The sequence below is a fragment of the Clarias gariepinus genome, chromosome 13, assembly GCF_024256425.1.
Source record: "Clarias gariepinus isolate MV-2021 ecotype Netherlands chromosome 13, CGAR_prim_01v2, whole genome shotgun sequence".
Taxonomy (NCBI): Eukaryota; Metazoa; Chordata; class Actinopteri; order Siluriformes; family Clariidae; genus Clarias; species Clarias gariepinus.
In genome coordinates, this window is record NC_071112.1 from 33,610,735 (window position 1) to 33,629,904 (window position 19,170).

At 42.9% G+C, this 19,170-nt stretch overlaps 1 protein-coding gene across 1 annotated transcript in view; it reads left to right on the plus strand.

Annotated features, from left to right (window-relative positions):
• Window positions 1-18,969, plus strand: part of LOC128535336 (ankyrin-3-like) — a 142,810-nt gene extending 123,841 nt beyond the window's left edge. The window contains exons 12-14 of the mRNA XM_053509207.1: window positions 16,213-16,287; window positions 16,825-16,956; window positions 17,205-18,969. Coding sequence (XP_053365182.1) covers window positions 16,213-16,287; window positions 16,825-16,956; window positions 17,205-17,353 — 356 coding nt within the window. The 3' untranslated portion in view covers window positions 17,354-18,969. The remainder of the gene's footprint in view (window positions 1-16,212; window positions 16,288-16,824; window positions 16,957-17,204) is intronic.
• The last annotated feature ends 201 nt before the right edge of the window (window positions 18,970-19,170 follow it).

Here is a 19,170-nt window from a genome sequence, read left to right on the forward strand (position 1 = left end):
TTAAGGTGCAGACAGACGCCAGCAACATCGGCCTCGGTGCAGTGCTCACCCAAGACTACGAGGATGGGAAACACGTGATTGCCTATGCCCCCCGAGTTGCTGCATGGAGCTGAAAGTAAATACTCAGCGTCCAAGCAGGAATGTCTAGCTGTGGTATGGGCAGTGGAAAAGTGGCGTCAATATCTGGAGGGTGAGGTATTTACTATTATCACTGATCATGATTCACGGGATTTCAATCAGCCGAACCCCTCTTCACGCCTTACATGTTGGGTACTTATCTGCCCAGGGGTGTCTGCCATGTGACTAGGGCGGGCTGGAGGAGGCCCAAAAGGTGGATGAGGCACTCCGTGCACTGTGGAAAGAAGCAAGGTTAAATCCTAATGTTAATAAAATACATTACTGTATGGTAAACCGATTTCTCTACCGCCAGATCCCCAAACAGGCTGGATGTAGTCTTCTCCAGCTGGTCATTCCAACGTCTCTGTGGCCCCAATACCTGCAGTACACCCACGACAACCCTTTCAGTGGTCATCTGGGGCAGATGAAGACCCTGAGGAGGCTACTGGAGGTCGCCTACTGGCCAGAGATATGCCACGATATCTGGGAATATTGCAGAAAATGTGTCACATATCAGAAATACAAACTCCGTATTAGTAAGCTGGCAGGCTTACTGCAAAGCACACCTGTTTTGGAACCTGGTTTTATGTTGGGAGTATATCTTACAGGTCCATTTCCCTGCTTATCCCTGCTTAACGAACATCTGCTGATAGTCATTGATTACTGCAGCATATGGGTTGAGATTTTAACGAGGAAGATTTTTACAAGGGGGGGCATGCCAGCTTACCTGGTTTCTGACAGAGGTCCACATTTCACGTCCCAGCTACTTTATACCATCTGCCGGCAATGAGGCATGATCCAAAAGCTCACCAAGGCCTACCATCCCCAAACAGACATTTAAATTTATGATTGCTGCATTTGTCAAAAAAATCACATGCAGTGGCACCAATGGCTTCCTGAGTTTCGGTTTGCCATAAGTACCGCCTTGCAGGAAAGTACCGGTTACACCCCAGCAGCAATAGCAATGGGACACAAACTGAAGGGACCACTAGAGAAAATGTTACACCGAAACATCTCACCTGACCATCCTGCTTATGCCACAGTAGAGCATCAGGAAGCACTGTTTCAGGGTATCCGGAGCAACGTAGCCCATGCCGAGCAGCGGCAGGGGAAATATTATAACTCCAGATGTTGGGCAATCACATATAATGTGGGCGACCACATGTGGGTCCACGCTTTTCCTCCGTCTCGGGTGGAGGACTTGCACATGGCCAAACTAGCTCCAAAATGGAAAGGATCAGCTCATGTTCTCCACATCCTGATCTAGCTTTCTCCACCACATAACTTAACCACTATATAACCTTCATACTGGACACCCCTGTTCTCAAAGACCATATCTTTGGCTTTGTCTAGACACCATGACTCATGTCCCCTATGTTGTGGGTCCCTTAGGTAAGACCAGTCAACTAAGAGAAACTGTATTTTCATGATGCTTTCCTGTGTTTTAGAATCTCATATATTCATATGCCTGCAGGGTCAACGCCCACCTTTGGATTTGTGTAGCTCTGTCCCCTCTCTCTCCTCCCCTCTCTCTGTCGAGCTACACATGTCGTTCCTGAGCTGCCAATGATCCAGACTCCCTCTGCCCTCCGGACCTGCCTGACCCATCCTGGTGCCCCGCTTCCGGTTGGTGATCTCTTCACATGGATGCCCCATGTGTCTCTTTGGGATGCGTCTCGTGTCTGGGGATGGTTCTCTCTACCTAGAAGACGGTTCTGGCCTCGACTGGTGTTGGCAGCTGTTTCTCTGATGACTTGAGTGTTCGATAGTTCAGGACTGGAACTTCATACAAGTCTACCTGAGTTTTCAATAACCAACTGGACTCCATATTAACATCAGCTGTTATGCTGAACTGCCTGCCAACTAACACACAGTATAAATGCAGATCAATTCCTGCTCTCTGTTTCACCCAAATGAGGATGGGTTCCCTATTAAATCTGGTTCCTTTCAAGGTTTTTTCCTACTACCATCTCAGGGAGTTTTCCCTTGCCACTGTCGCCATCGGCTTGCTCACCAGGGACTATCTGACCAATTTGATTCATACACATTCAAATTCCATACAAACTTAAATAATTCTTTTGATTGTGTAAAGCTGCTTTGGGACAATGCCAATTGTTAAAAGCACTATACAAATAAAATTGAATTGAAGAGGCTACTTGCTCAATGTTGTTATTATTATTATTATTATTATTATTATTATTCTTTGTCAACTTTATAGACTGTGGTGTATGAAAGTCCCAGGTTGGTTTTGTTGGTTTGTCTATTAAAGTCTTCTCCATACTGGATTTTTTTAAAATATATATTTTTGTACATTACCTAACTGCTTGCATGTGTAGTGGAATTTGTATGGATGCTTTGTTTGTCCTTTTTTTTCTTTGACTGCATTTTCTTATTTAAATAAGAAATTAACTTTGATTTCTACTCTGTTTTCTTTTTCCCCTTTATTTTATTTTAACTTTATATTATAAGATAAAGCTGAAAGAGAAAAAAGTGCTCTGAAAACTTTAAAGACATCTGGCTACTCCTACAAACCTGCTTGTATGATGCACCAATACCAGACTTGGGTAACCAACCCAAATGCTAGCGCAAATGCCCAGGCCATGTCAGGATTAGTCTCTCTCTGTAGCTCATCCTCCAATACTCCATCTGCCTCACCACTAAGGTCTGTGTTGTCAAAACACTCTGACACAAAATTTGACATCAGAAGCTCATTTATGCCTTCTTTCAAGTCTGCCAGTGATGTTGGATTACCAGTAAGTTCTTACACAGCTGTCTCCTCTTCACAAAAGACAATAGAGCAACAGGCCCAGTATCCAGTTCTGGCATCTTTGACAACCTCTTTATCTCCAGTAATAAATGTTCCTGACTCTGTCTCTTTTCCATTATGTTCAGCCAGAACTTCTCAACCAACAGCTGGAATCTTACCGCTGCAGGAATCTTTTAGCACCATGACTCCACCTGCCTTACCCAAGTCTTCTCTAAACATGAGTAGCTCCAATATTTCATATAAATCTGTCAATATATTGAATGTTCCAACTATTGCTTCCCCCATCAAAATATTGCCAGTGCTCACCCCAATGAGAACAAAAACTAATACATCCAGTTTTCATAGCTCTCCAACTAAATGTCATGACCCCTACCACAGCCTACAAGAGAGGATACAGTCCACAACAATTGCTGCCACAACCAGTGTTAATGATGCTTTTGATGAAGTGGAGAATACACTAAAATTTGAAAAACTCAAGACTGTTCCAATCTCTACACCCTCCTCATACCAGCCTATTCAGTCTTCAGGTTCTGTCTATGACTTTCGTAGATCCTCCCTCAGCTTTACTACTTCTGTTACCTATAGTACAGTTGCAGTGCCTGTTTATTCAGTTATAAATGTTTCACCAGAACAGCAATTTAAAAAGATGCTTCCTGACATCTCCAAAACAACTGCTGCATGCTTGTCCTCCAAAAAATCTGTGGTCTCAGAGGAAAATGTTCAAGTGCCATCTACTTTTGCCAGAGTTCTGTCCCCTGATAAAACTTTGGCTTTTATGCCACCTGGCACTTTCTCACCCACTCTGTCAAACAGCCAAGAGATACTAAAGGATGTGCATGAAATGAAGAAAAATAGAATTGGGAAGTCAGCTGTTTTGCAAACTGATACATGCTCTGTTTCCAAAGGCTTCCAGTCTGACTCACATAAGGAACATGAAATTGAAGACAAAGAACAGTACAAGATTATGGAGAAAGTTAAACGAGACCTAATTAAAGTTAGTGAGATACTTAATAATAATATTATGAAAGAGGGTAAAAAATGCAAGAAAGATAGTAAGGCTGAAAATCTAGAGGACGATACTCATAAAAACCAACAAAATCGATGGTGGTGTCCTCCTCGATATGAGACAGTGGCACCTCTGGTCAAAACAGGAGTTATGACTCACAGAGATTTTAACTTGGCAAAAGTGGTTGATTATCTCACCAATGACATTGGCACAAATTCCTTATCCAAATCTGTAACAGCAGCACAGACAAATGAAGAGACCAGGAAAAAGAGGGAGGAAAAACCTAATCATGTTTCAAAACCTGCTATGGAAGTTCAAGAGTGCAAGTTTAAAATGCCCCCATTTACCATACATCCTTCACCGTCAGAGAAGAAGCTGTCAAGGTTAACAGATACGTTGTTTGGTACAGAAACCATTCTAGACTCAGATATCTTTCATGATCAAGATAAAAGTCCCCTATCAGACAGTGGGTTTGAGACACGGAGTGAAAGAACACCCTCTGTTCCACAGAGTACTGACAGCATGGGTTCCAGAGGTCCCTCTCAGAAAATCTCACCAGTCATCACTGAAAAATGGACTGAAACTGTACAAGTTATAAGGAGTTATAAATCTTCAGGTGACACCAGTGAACCTTTAGTGGATGAGGTTAAAATAGCCAATTCTCCAACGCAATGCACTGATATAGAGTTCAGATTACACAGTGGCAGCAACAAAGATAAAGTAAAAATGTACCAAGCTAGATCCACTCCTGAGAAGGACATCACATCTAAAGGCATGAGACTTAAAGAAGAGACTCACATAACAACCACTACTCGAATGTTATATCACAAACCAGCAAGGAATGAGACAACCTCAGAGATCTTTAAAAAAACTACCATGAAATTCCAGCCTGGTCAAGATTCCTCCAGAGAGGTTACTGGTTTATTTCAACATGAGGGTGGCAACAAGGGATGTCAAGAACCACATGACACAATGCCCAAAGTGGAACACATTATTGAGGTTCACATTGAAAAAGAAAATAAAACTGAACCTACAGAGATCATTATAATGGAAACCAAAAATCATCCTGAGAAAGAAATTTACATTTATCAATGTAGCAGCAGTAAGAATGGGCTTCAAAACAGAGAACAAGTGGAGAAAGTAATCTCCACTTTTTTACAGGAGGATGATGAGAGAATAACGACTGTCCATTTAAAAATTGAAGACTTGCACAAAACTCTAAAATTACAAAGACCACATTCAGTGGAGTTCCATGAAAACGATTCATTAATTATAAAAAAAGAGACAAATGAAATTACGGATAAAAAGCTATTTACTGAGAAATATGACTCTTCTTGTTCTGGATCTGACAAAGCTTTGACTGAAAGTTCCCATTATTTTGAAAGGGGGACAAATGGGGGCTCAATGAAACGTGTCATCCTTAAACCAGATAAATCAGGTGGTGTCATAGATGACAATGAAACTCATGATAATCTATCCTTACTACAGTATGCTTCAGATCCTATTAGTCCAAAGAAATTAACTTGGACAAGAGTACCTGATGACAGGCAAAGAGAAAGCACAGAAAAAAACAGATTTGAGGACAGGGTAGATAAAACTGTCAAAGAAGCAAAGGAAAAGCTTAGTGAAACGTCATTGTTCTTCAGGAATAAAACCGAGAAAATAAAGGGTGAGATCCAGTCCTCTGAGGAGAAAAATCACAAGCCAAACATTAGAGAAATTCAGTCAGTTCTGAGTTCTACCTGTAGCAGCCCAGGGAAATATTGGTTGAGGAATGGTGGTGGCAGAGAAGAGTGGAGCAAAGAAAGATTTAGGGACAGATATAGTCCTTATGAAAGAAAGTGTGCCAGCCTCCCAAGTTGCCCAAAGGGATGTCTCTTACTTCAATATTGTGATAACAGAAAACAAGGGGGCTACTCAAGTAAATCCTCTAAATGTTTCCACCCATCAACATCTAAGTTTAGCTTAGTGAGTATGAAATTTAAAGATAAGGCTATAATAAAAGATCAGATGTCTCAGTACAGTCAAACAGCTGGTGCACTAGTAAAGAAGCTACAGGAGAATAAATTACCCAACTATCAGGTGTTTGCTGGAGGTAGTCTTCCAAATCTATCCGACTTAGGTGAACATTGTCCAAAAGATGTTTTAGACAGTGAGGTGAGACAAGGTTATAATGTCACAAAAGCCCAGTTATTTAATGTGTGTGACACCACTCTCAAATTAAAAAAAACTTTATACAGCAATGATAAGGTTGACACAACTTGGGGAAGTTGTGTCAGCGGATATCCCAAATCCCAGACACCTCAGATTTTCCCTAATTTTGAAAAAGACACTTTGTTTTACAGTGATGGAACTGATAAGCCAAACAAAAAAGAAACAACCAAAAAGATCATATCTGTTCAGCCTGATGCAGCAGGTTCACACATACCATTATTAGCTAAAAGCAAGCACTGTAGTTGTGATGTAAATAATCAATTTGGTGATGTGTGTTCACTAGGAAGTATTAATGTAGTCTGCAATAATGAAAATGTTACAGCAGATATTAAACCTTTACCAATTTATGTCAAGTTACCAGTGGACAAGAAGTATGAGAAAGAGACAGACACCAGTCAACCTAGAACCTACAAAAAAGCTGCAAACCAAGAAGTGCATGAGGCAAGAGAAGAGGTTTATACTAATCAAATGATAAAGAAAAAATCTTCATCTCAGGGGAACCCAAATGACAAAAAAGCTCATATAAATTTCATGGACATTTCTAGAGGAAGTTCCAACACTGAGACATTCAACTCTGAAGAGGTTAACTATGACTTGAAATCTGGAAGATCAGACTTTTCGGTTGGGACACCTAGCTCAATTGTGGAGCAGCCAAAGGAAGAGCATCTACCCAAGACAATTATTTTCAGGAAATTACCAGCAGAGAAATCCAAAGCTGTTACTCCAACAGAATTATCCAAAGAGACTCATGGATCACCAGGAAAACAAAACAAAGCCAAACAGGTACCAGACTCACTGAACACTCGACAGTCTGACCAGGTGGAACTAAAAAAGGGCTCATCACCTTCTGAAGCAAACACAAAGATGATGGAGGTGAATCTTCAAGAGGAGCATGACAGACACCTTTTTGCAGAGCCTGTAATTCAAATCCATTTGCCATCTCCTCTTCAATCTGGGGCTGATGACATTGATTCCAGTGATGATGAGTCTATCATTCAACTAGTTCCTCTCAAAAAATACAACTTTAAAATGTCTCAGAATGGGGAAAAATGCATGAAGCCCAGGAACCCAGACAGAAAGGACTCCCTTCACAATGAGTCACAGAGTATAAATGGTGTCATTCAGGGAGATGAGGAGGATGAGCAAAATGACAATGATCAATCTGTTACTGACTGCTCTATAGCAACAACAGCTGAGTTTTCCCATGACACTGATGCCACAGAGATAGACTCTCTGGATGGATATGACCTGCAGGATGAGGATGATGGGTTAAGTAATACCAAAACCTTAAGCCTTTCAAATGAAGGAAAGACGGGTATTCCATATTTTAGTCAGACTCATCTGGAGTTTAAAAAAGAACTCTCACCAAATGAGCATTCAGAAGAAAAGGAAAAATCTAAAAGCAACCTATATAAAAAAACTGAAAGTGGAAAAGATCAGTGCAAGATCTACTCTTTGGAGGGAAGACATCCTGATAGACAGGAGTTTTCAGATAAATATTTCAGCTACAAACTTGAGGCGGAATTAACTTCTACCTACAAAGCTATAGTCACTAAAGACTCAGATCTTGATCCATGGTCAAACAAAAGAAGAGAGGAAGAGGTGGTAGAGACCAAAAGCAAAGATGAAGATCCAAAACCTTTTGGTTTATTAATTGAGGAAAAATCCCAAGCTACTACACCAGACAGCACTCTAGCTCGAACACCAACTGATGACAGCACCCCAACCAGCGAGCCTAACCCTTTTCCTTTCCATGAGGGCAAGATGTTTGAAATGACACGCAGTGGTGCTATAGACATGAGCAAGCAGGATTTTGTTGAAGAAAGGCTTCAGTTTTTTCAGATTGGTGAGCATACTGTACATGGGCTATAAAAGGAAAAGGGAAAAGGGGGCAGTGTAATAGTTAAAAAAGAAGTTTCATTCCAACCAAACACAGGTCATAAGGAAATTTAGGCAACTTTGGTAGTACTGGGGATTTTCACCTCTCTCCTATTCAGTCATGCACAAGCATGCACACAGACACTCACACACCCACACACTATGGGCAATTTGTAAATGTTAATTAGTTATTCAGCACGGTGTTGTAGTGGTTAGGACTGTCGCCTTGCACCTCCAGGGTCTGTGTTTGATTCCCTGCCAGGATTAATTCCTGTCTTTGTGTGCATGGAGTTTGCATGTTCTCCACATGCTTGGGTGGTTTTCTCTGGGTACTCCGGTTTCCTCCCACAGTCCGAAGACCTGCAGATTAGGATAATTGGCATTTACAAATTGCCAGTGTGTGAGTGAGTGTATGTGCGTGTGCCCTGGCACCTGAATTGGTACCCAGAATACAGGATAAAGCATGTAGAAGATGAGTGAGTGAGTGAGTAATTAGCCGTTGCATGTCTTTGGACTTTGGGAGAAAACCAGAGTACCTGGAGAAAATCCACAAAGCACAGGGAAGACATTAAAAACTTCACACATAAATAATAATAATAATAATTTAAAAAAAAAAATGTCATAAAACAGAAAGGTGGGCAAAGCATCAGTGAGAAGATAAATGATGAAAGGCTTATTTGGCTAGCTTGCTATAATATATCAGTTGCAAACAAGGTATTAGTATTACATTACCATGGTGATGGCTTATTATTGTTTGATATGCAAGAGACTAATCAAAAGTCAGATATTTTCTCTGTTTCTAAGTTCTTTACTGTACTGTGCTGTATAGTGACAATGAAGGAAATATTAGCCTGTAACTACAACTGCCTAACTTGCTAAAATAAGTCTTTATTAATCCCAAAAGTAAATTGTTTCTTCATGTAACTGCTTATTTAAAAGATACAAATACAAAAAAAGAAAAATTGGTAAAAAGAAATTGGTAAAAAGAAAATTAGAAAATAAAATAAAATAAAATAATACTGGCAAGACTATTATTAATAAGACTAGTAAAATAATAAATATTATTAACATAAATATTATTTACATTTATTAATATAAATCCGCAGGCGGAACGACTACAGGTGACGATTTAGGCGACGCAGTAACTCGGCTGCACGCTGGCTTGGATGACTGATTACCGACGGGGGCTCCGGAGAACTGCGCAGGGAGAATGTTCTGATTCACGGAGGTCGGAGAGTATTCGATGTCGCGACCACCCACGCGCTCTTTAACCCGCTCGCAGTGCCGACAACGCTCTTTGCTACACGGCCGGCGGGATAAAGCATCGGCGTTAGCATGCAGTTTTCCCGCTCGGTGCTGAACGGTGAAATCGTAGTCCTGCCACGGCTCGAGCCAGCGCGCTAAATGCCCCTCGGGCTCTTTAAAACGTATTTATATGGGCAATCCGCAGCAAGAAGGATTGCCCATATAAATACGGCCTAAAATGTTTAAGGGCCGTGACGACCGCTAACAGCTCGCGCCGCGTGACGCAGTAATACCTGAGACAGGACAGCCCCTAGCCCTACATCGCTTGCGTCCGTGTCGAGGATAAACATACGAGACGTGTCAGGATATCCGAGAACGGGCGACGTGACCAGAGCTTCCCGTAACCGAGTGAAAGCGCGCGTGTGCACACTGTCCCAGCGAAACGGCTGATTCTTTCTCGTGAGCCCGTGCAGCGGACTAGCGATCGTGGCAAAATCCTTCACGAACCGACGATAGTACGAGGCTAACCCAAGGAAAGTGCGTAGCTGCGACACATTTAACGGTTCAGGCCAATTCTGTACCGCAGCAATTTTGGCTGGATTGGTGGCAATCCCTTGAGCGCTAATCACGTGTCCCAGAAACACGGTCTCGCCGCAACAGCTGCCACTTTTTCGGATTGAGCCGCAAATTCGCCCGCCGGATAGCCAAAAATACCTCCCGTAGATTAGCTAGTGCGACCTCAAACTCTTTGCCGTGCACCAGTAAATCGTTCAGGTAAACGACACAACTATCGCGAGGAATATCGGCCAACACTTTCTCCATCAACCGTTTGAATGTAGCTGAAGTGTTACATAGGCCGAACGGCATGCGCTGGAATTGCCATAACCCTTGCCCGATTGAGAACGCGGTTTTAGGTCGTGCTTCCGGGGCGAGCTCTACTTGCCAGTACCCGCTACGCAGATCCAGTTCAACCGCCAGTAATCGACACAAAACCGCCATAATTCGTCCTTTTTACACACCAACACAAGCGGTGAAGACCACGGTCCGGACGCTGGCTCTATGACACCCAAGTTGGCCATCTCACGCAGCTTCTGCTCGGCGATAGCTCGTTTAGCTAAGGGAAGGCGTCTCGGATGTAACCGAACAGGAGCTGCGTTACCCGTATCAATCGTGTGCTGCACCAAATTAGTATGTGTGCACTCGTGCTCATCTACCGTAAAAATGTCCGCGAACTCATGTAAAAGGGACTTTACTGTGTCGGTCTGTGTCTGACTTAACCCCACGCTGCTACGCTGCATAAGCTTGGGCATTATCCTCGCTCGGTCTGCTACCGGATGTTTACATGGCGCGTCCACCGGAAGTTCCGCCCCCCTGGTGCGCGCTACTAACACGTCCGGCTGCGCTTTGGGAACTAGCAACCTGGCTAACCCGAAGTTACCACGTAACGTTCCGTCCGCGAGATTCAGTACCGCACCCCATATTTCCAAAATGTCCAACCCCAAGATACAATCATCCTCAATGTCTGCCACAAAGAATGGATGAGAAAGACTGATTCGACCTATTTGTATTTGCACTGTGCGACAGGCCCGTATCTCCAAATAGCTCCCTGACACGGTGCGAATGGTCAAGGCTGGGGCCGGCAGCGCACAACCGCGCTCGCCCTGTTTTAATACTCCCCAGCGCAGCAGCGAAACTGTAGTGTTCACGAGTGCCCATAGCGAAACGTGGTCCAGACCACGTGAGAGGCGGCTTCCCTGCAGCTAGTTGTAATGGCTGCTGGGGTACGCTGTCCCCAGGCCTAAGAATGTTGCAGCGTTAGTCCGGCGGTCCTTGGCCTCGGTGTTGTCCCGCAATCTCGGATGCTGAGTCGAGGCCTAGCCGCGACGGGTAGCCCTGTCCCCGGCTAGGTTCACCTACCGCTCGGCTCTTTCGCAGTGTTGTTCTGCCATGATGGGCTCGGCACGCTAGGGTTAGGAAAATTAGGCAATTGTTGCCCACACTATCCACTCCTGCGCCATCACCCTGTTGCTTGTGTAGTGACCATTTTATCTGAGGTCACATCATCATAAAATAATCATTCAGTAAATTTACTTACTCACTCATCATCTTCGTCATCTATATTGCTTTTTCCTGTATGCCTGTGGTCTGGATGGGGTGTCAATCCATCACAGCGCGAATACATACACACAAACATACTAACACACTTATTTACCCACTATATTATTTCATACTGTAGGAGGAAACCAGGGTACCTGGAGGAAACCCACCAAGCATGGGGAGAACACGCAAACTACATGTACACAATCCTGAGTTGCGAATGCTAGCATTAGCGCTGCTAGAATTAGCATCGCTAGCCTCTTTAGCTGCAGCCTCAAAGCGAGCATAGAAAGTGTTCAGCTCGTCTGCCAGAGACACGTCCGCGTGTATCATACCGGATGTTGGTACTTTATAATCCGTTATTGTCCTTAGTCCCTGCCACTGGCTGCTAGAGTCACTCTGTTGGAATTGTGACTCTAGTTTCCTCCCGTAGCACTGCTTCGCCTTCTTCCCCGATTTCCGAAAGTTATATGACACAGCCCTGTTTGGGTCCATGTCCCCCGACTCAAATCCCGTGTTGTAGGCAGCGGTGCGAGATCTCAGAGCGTCGCGGATGGCTTTATCCACCCACGGCTTCTGGTTGGGAAATGTTCTGATAGTCTTTTTCTCCATTGTATCATTCGCTAGTTTCCCGATTCCCAGTCTGCGTCATCGAGTGCGTCCTGTACGTGGCCACCGATTGGTCTATCCAGCGCGCAACCTTTCTCTGAAACACAACTTCCTGTTTCCGCCTTTGTTTGTATTTTGGCATGAGGAAGATGGCGGCGTGGTCGGATTTCCCAAATGCTGGACGAGATTGTGCCTTGTAGCCGCCCCTGACTGTCGTGTAACAGTGGTGCTGTGTGAGTGCCTCATGCAGCTCGCATAATGCAGTGTCCATGTCCGCTTGTGGTGGAGTATAAACGGCGCTGATTATGACCAATGTGAACTCCCGAGGTAGATAAAAAGGACGGCACATAATGGACAGTAGTTCCAGATTAGGTGTGCAGGAGTGTGTAAGAGGAACAACGCTTGAGCTGTTGCACCACCTGCTGTTCACCATTAAACACCATGGGTGTTTGGTTCCCTCTAGCCAGTGCCGCCACTCCTCCAACGCTTCTTTTACTGCAAGCAGTTCTCTATTACCGATATCATAGTTTCGCTCGACAGGTGTCAGTTTGCGAGAGAAAAATGCGCAAGGGGGAAGTTTCTCGGGTCGACCGTGGCGTTGTGACAGCACTGCTCCTATCCATACCTCCGACACATAGACTTCTACTATAAATGGCTTCTCGGGGTCGGGAAGCCTTAAAACAGGTGCCGTGGTGAAGGCAGTTTTAAGTCTCTGTAATACTGCCTTCGCTTCTGCTGTGAACGCGCCTAGTCGTCTCGGCTTTCCTTTTAATAGTGATATGAGTGGTGCTGCCACTGAGCTGAAACCTCTGATAAAGCGCAGATAAAAATTGGGGAACCCAAGAGAAAACTGTAGCGCCTTTACTGACTTGGGTTCCGGCTATTGTTTCACGTCCTCTACCTTGGTCGTCTCCATATCGACCCCCTGTGGCCCTATGCGATAGCCGAGAAATGCAATCTCCCTTTTGTGGAATTCACATTTTTCTGCCTTCGCATAGAGCCCGTGTTCGCACACGCGACGAAGGACCGCGGTTACATGAAGAAGGTGTTCGGAATATGACCGAAAGTATATTAGAATATCATCTAAATAAACTATCACAAAACGGTTAAACATATCCCTGAACACGTCGTTTATAAACCCCTGAAACACGGCAGGTGCGTTTACCAATCCATACGACATTACATTATATTGATAATGCCCCGATTTAGTACTAAACGCCGTCTTCCACTCGTCACCGTTACGTACACGAACAAGATTAAAAGCGCTGTGGAGGTCGAGTTTTGTGAAGATGGATGCGCCTCGGAGTTGGTCGATAGCGGCCGGTACCAGCGGCAGCGGGTGCTTGTATTTTACTGTTACTGCATTGAGACCTCGGTAATCAATACAGGGCCTTAAGCCTCCGCCTTTTTTCTATAAAAAAAAAACCTGCCGAAGCGAGGGCTGTGGACCTGCTGATGAGTCTCTGCCGAAGAGCCTTGTCCATGTACTCCTCCACTGCCCTGGTCTCCTTGAGGGACAATGGATAAATACGTGAGCAAGGCGATGTTTTCCCCGGCAAGAGCTTGATCGTGCAGTCCCACGGACGACGAGGGGGAAGTCTCGCTGCTGCCCTGATACTAAACACATCTTTAAACTCTGCATACTCTGATGGCACGTTAACTGATACTTGGGCACGCGGGCTTTCAATGCTTGTTTGGACCATTAATGGCAATGGTTTACAAGATTTAGCGCATCTTGGGGCCCAGGATATGATGCGGGAACTCGCCCAATCAAAATTAGGGTTGTAAAAACTGAGCCAAGGTAGCCCCAGCATGACAGACTGGTCTGACCAAGGAAGCACAAAAAAATTTATTTCCTCAGTGTGACCGAGAAAAGTTAATCCAAGGGGCACGGAGATTAATTTAACAGGCAACTGTTTTAGGTGACGGCCATTCAGAGCTTTAATGGATATCGGGCATGGAAGCTTCGACACTGAAGCTCGCAGCAAGGAAAGGATAGTAGATGAAATTAAATTTCCAGCTGACCCGCAATCTATTAGGGGAAAAACAAAGTATGATTATTAAATGAAAATTGAGCTTTTAAACAAAAAGGTAGGTGGGTGCGAGATGGAGTGAGGTGTGTTACTTTTAATAACGTGCATGAGAAAACTTGGTGCTGTTCCTCTCCATATTACAGGCACAATCCCGACGTCATCCTTTGTCCCCTCTTTGTCGCCGATATGCAGGTTGTGCCTAGGTCCATTGGCTCTGGTGAAGACCCTTGGCGATAATTCTTCAGCGTCTGACTGAGGTTTTTTTTACGGTGTGGTTCGTGCCCTCTTGTTGACGGTTGTGATGAGGAGCGCCGCTGCTGACAACGCAGGTGCTGATCCAGCTTAATTGCCAGCACGATGCAATCTTCAAGGGACATTTTGGCATCCCTGCAAGCAAGTTCCAGTTGATTTTCGGGGGTTGAGTCCGTCCCGAAATCTGGCTAACAGGCTTTTTTTACACCATCTGCTCTCTGCAGCTAAAACTTGAAACCTCACGAGATACTCAGCCACAGGATTATTTCCTTGTCTTATCTTCATTAATTGCTGCTTTCCCGACCTTCCTTGATCAGGGTGGTCAAAAACTGCGCGGAGGGCCTGCGTTACACACCGTTGTGGCCCAGTCCATTGCTCTACCTGTGAGCTGCTGTGTGACGAAGCTTACTTTTTGTGGGAAATCTGCGAGGTACAGCTCACAGGCGAGAAGGAAGCGCTTACATCCCTTGGGATCTCCGGCGTATCTTTCAGGTGGTGTGGGGCGTGGTGGTAAGGGTGTGGCGGTTCGGTGCGGAGAGGTTGGGGGAGACCGGGCTGTCATGAGCTGACTAACACTGCAGGCCAGGTCATGGACCACTTGTGCCAGACTTTTGATTTCTCTTTGTTGATGTCGAAGATAGCCGTGCATTCGGGTTTTTTCGTCGGGCAGGGGGATTCCTGCTGTGTCCTGAATGGTCTGTTTATCTGTCATGTTCCTGTATTGTTCCACCACCAAGTCTCCTTGTCCACTTTTCTCTTACTTGATGATACACCAAGTACCCTCCTACCTGTCTCTCTGATCACATTGGCTGTAGTTGTCCAGTCAACTGAAAGCACCTCCTGACCACCCCTGGCCTGTCTCAACTCCTCCCTGAAGACTACACAACATTCTTACTTTCTCAGCTTCCACCACTTTTTCCTCTGCTCTGCCTTTGTTCTCTTCACCTTCCTCACCACCAGGGTTATTTTACACACCACCAATCTGTGTTGTCTGACTAGACTCTCCCCTACCAACACTTTGCAGTCACTGATCTCTTTCAGATTACAACGTCAACACAAGATGTAGTCCACCTGAGTGCTTCTGTCTCCACTCTTATATGTCACCCTATGTTCCTGCCTCTTCTGGAAGAAAGTATTTACTACTGCCATTTCCATCCTCTTTGCAAAGTCCACCACCATCTGTCCTTCTACATTCCTGTTCTGAAGACCAAACCTGCCCAACAAATTTTCGTCACCTCTGTTTCCTTCCCCAACATGTCCATTGAAGTCTGCACCAATCTCCACTCTCTCAACTCTGGGGATGCTCTGCATCACTTCATCTAACTCACTCCAGAATGTCTCCTTCTCTTCTAACTCACATCCTAACTGTGGTGCATAGCCACTAACAACATTGAACATCACCCCTTCAATTTCCAGCTTCAGACTCATCACCCTATCTGATACTATCTTCACCTCTAGAACATTCCTTACAAACTCCTCTTTCAAAATAACTCCTACTCCATTTCTTTTTCTATCCACACCATAGTAAAACAATTTAAACCCTGATCCTAAGCTTCTAGCCTTGCTACCTTTCCACCTGGTCTCCTGGACGCACAGTATATCCACCTTCCTTCTCTGCATCACATCAACCAACTCTCTTGCCTTCCCTGTCATAGTCCCAACATTCAAAGTCCCTACTATCACTCCTAAACTCTTGCCTTTCTTTTTCTCTTTCTACTTCCGAACACGCCTTCCTCCCCTCCTTTTTCGACCAATATAGTTCAAAGTGCAAAGTAAGAGTAGGAGAAGTAAAAACCTTTAAATTTACATAATGTACAGGCAATAAGATAATGAAAATGAAATAGAAATATAAAAGATAAAGAATATATAGTAAAAATAATCAAATATAGTAAAATGGAATATAAATGCTTCATAAAATCTTCATTCAGTTTTTTTTAACAATTTTTTTATATTTATCCTTAAATTTATGATGTTTTTATATGATTTTTTTTCAGGTCCACAGAGTCCATGTGAGAGAACAGACCTCCGTATTGCTATAGTTGCTGATCATCTGGGACTTAGCTGGACAGGTAGACTTTATATAAAATTTGTATTAAATAGGTATTTTGTACCTTCCCCACTTAGATATAATATAGAACTTCCACAGCACAGTAGAAATGTATAAACAATGATTGTGATTATATAAAAATATCATTTTTTTGTATATAGTTGTTGCTTAATTGATTGTGAATGATTTGTAAATAATGATTAAAATTCACTACATTACAGGATCAAACTAAACAATAAATACCTCTTAATAATTTAATTCCTCATGATCCACCAGTTTACAGGAAATTAAAATATTTAGACATCGGCATGGAGTTTTAAACTTTAGATAACACTCTGCTCTTTATACTCTCTATATGTCATATTGCAGTCCACAGTTTTATGTTAAAATACACCACAACAATAAGCAACAGATAAGGGTTATTTTCATGCAGAATTATTTCACACATCCATAAGGCAATTTAACAAATTTGGTAGCTAGGTCTGTTCAGTCAATTTGGTCAGGAAGACTTAACTGGGTGTGTCATGTTGTAAGATGATATGTTTGTTATTTGATACAGAGTTGGCACGAGAAATGAATTTCTCAGTGGATGAGATCAATCAAATCCGCACAGAAAACCCCAACTCCCTCACTGCCCAGAGTTTCATGCTTTTGAAGAAGTGGGTAAGCAGAGATGGAAAAGATGCAACCAGTGAGTCTTTGTCTCTCTTTTTATCCCTCTCTGTTTAAGAGATACACATTGTTTTTCACCCTAACCCTTGCACAATTTCTTCTTTCACATAGACAAAGTAAATAATAGAATTGTGTATTTGAAATAAAAAAAAGTGTAATAGAGTAAAATTTTGTTAAAGACACAAAGACAATTTCTTAGACAAGTGCTGGTAATGTAATTTACATAAAATATGTGCATCAGAATATCTGTGTGTGTCCTGTCACCAGCGGATGCTCTGACCTCGGGGTTGACCAAAGTGAACCGGATGGATATTGTCACTCTGCTGGAAGGGCCAATATTTGACTATGGTATCATTTCAGGCACCAGAAGTTTTGCAGATGACAGTGTTGTGAAGAAAGAAGATGGCCAAGTTTAGATCCCACCCACACCTATTTTTTACTGTTATTATTATTGTTATTATTTCAAGCCATTTCCACAAAGCTTCAAGTACTGTCCAGATAGGTGAGCCTATCACTATAACTACAATATTGTAATTTTTTTGTTTCTTTTATATTTTGACACAGACTTCTTGCATTTACAGTCTGTAACTCCTGTGAAAAAGATGGTTAAATGATAATGTAATTTTGTTCATGCAGTTACTCAGACCTAAAAATCAGGTGTTCAGTGTGTCTTTTTTTTCAATGTGCCTGCTGAGCATGCTGGGTCCGTTGTGGCTCACGTTAAGTTGGTAATTGCTGTTATACATTACAATACATTATCAAAAACTGTAGGGATAGCACTGAACCAGTTAACTGTAAAAGAAATGTTTTTGGAAATATCTTAAATAACTTGGTAAAGGTACATGGCATGGTAAACAGTAAAAACCATAACTATTATAGTGATAATAATAGCATTTCCACACACATACACACAATGATGAGAACGTACATGATTGGGACTAAACAGCTGAAAACCACTTGTTTGTGAGGTTCATTGTAAAAAGTGTTCAATTTCCATAAGTAGTTAAAGATTAAAGCATAAAGATTGACCTTTGGAGCAATGGAGAAAGGTCATATGGTCTGATGAGCAATGAGAGCCAAGTCCAGATCAATTAGGGTAAGAAGGGTGCATCACTTCATGGGCTTCCCATTATGCATAGTGTCCCCTGTACAAGCCTCTGGAGACAGTGTTATGATCTGGGGTTGATCAGTTATTCAGGTCTAGACTCATTATGTGGAAATAAATGAAGTCAGCTGACCACCTGAATGTGTTGAATCACCAGGGGCCTCATGTATAAAACTTTGCGTAGATTTCATCCTTAAAATGTGCGTACGCACATAAGGCAGAATTTGCGTACGCACAAAAGTTTTCAGATTTATAAAACCGTACGTACGCCAGAACCTGCGCAAGGTTCGCTTTATAAATCACAATTATCTGAATATTGTGCGCAGGAGCACGTGCTTATAGCTTACCCCAATCTCCTCCTGAAATAACCATATTTGGAGGTTAAGACCGCCTATTTTGAATATGTATGATCTCCCTGCATATTAATACGACCGATAATTGTCATTGATCTGTTGGCTAAAAATGGAAAAACAGAAACGAAAAGCAAAAAAAAAGAAACTTCACCGACTGCGAGATAGAGGTACTGCTGTCTGAGGTGGAGGGCCGAAAAAAAGTTTTATTTGGTGGGCTCTCTGCGGGCATTTCAAATAAAAGAAAGATGGTAGAATGGGAGCAAGTATAACAGAAGCAGTCAATGCTGTTACATCGGTGCCTCGCACTGTCCAAGAGACCAAAAAAAAAATGGTCAGACTTAAAAGTAGTCGTTAAAAAAAAGAATATGTGCACACAGGCGCAGTGTTGTAACAACTGGTGGTGGTCAAGGAATCACTGACCTCTCAGCCTTTGATGCAAGGGTGGGCGCGATTATAGGGGAAACAGGATTAAGTGGAGTTCTTCCAGAATTCCAAAGTGATACGGATGTGATTTGCGGTGACGATGGTAAGTAATTGATTTATCTACACATTATATAAGTTTTTGTCTGTTTAAAATTCTGCTTTTTTATTGTGGATAATTTAAATCAACCAATTCAAATTCCGTGGAAGTGGAAAGTCCTAAAATATCTAAGTGACAAATCTAGCAATAGATGCAGCTGTCCTTAAGATACGTTTATTAAAATAGTCGATTTTCCTGTTTATTCATATGCAAAAAAAAATAACTTAAAAAGACAACACCACTTGTACTTGAACA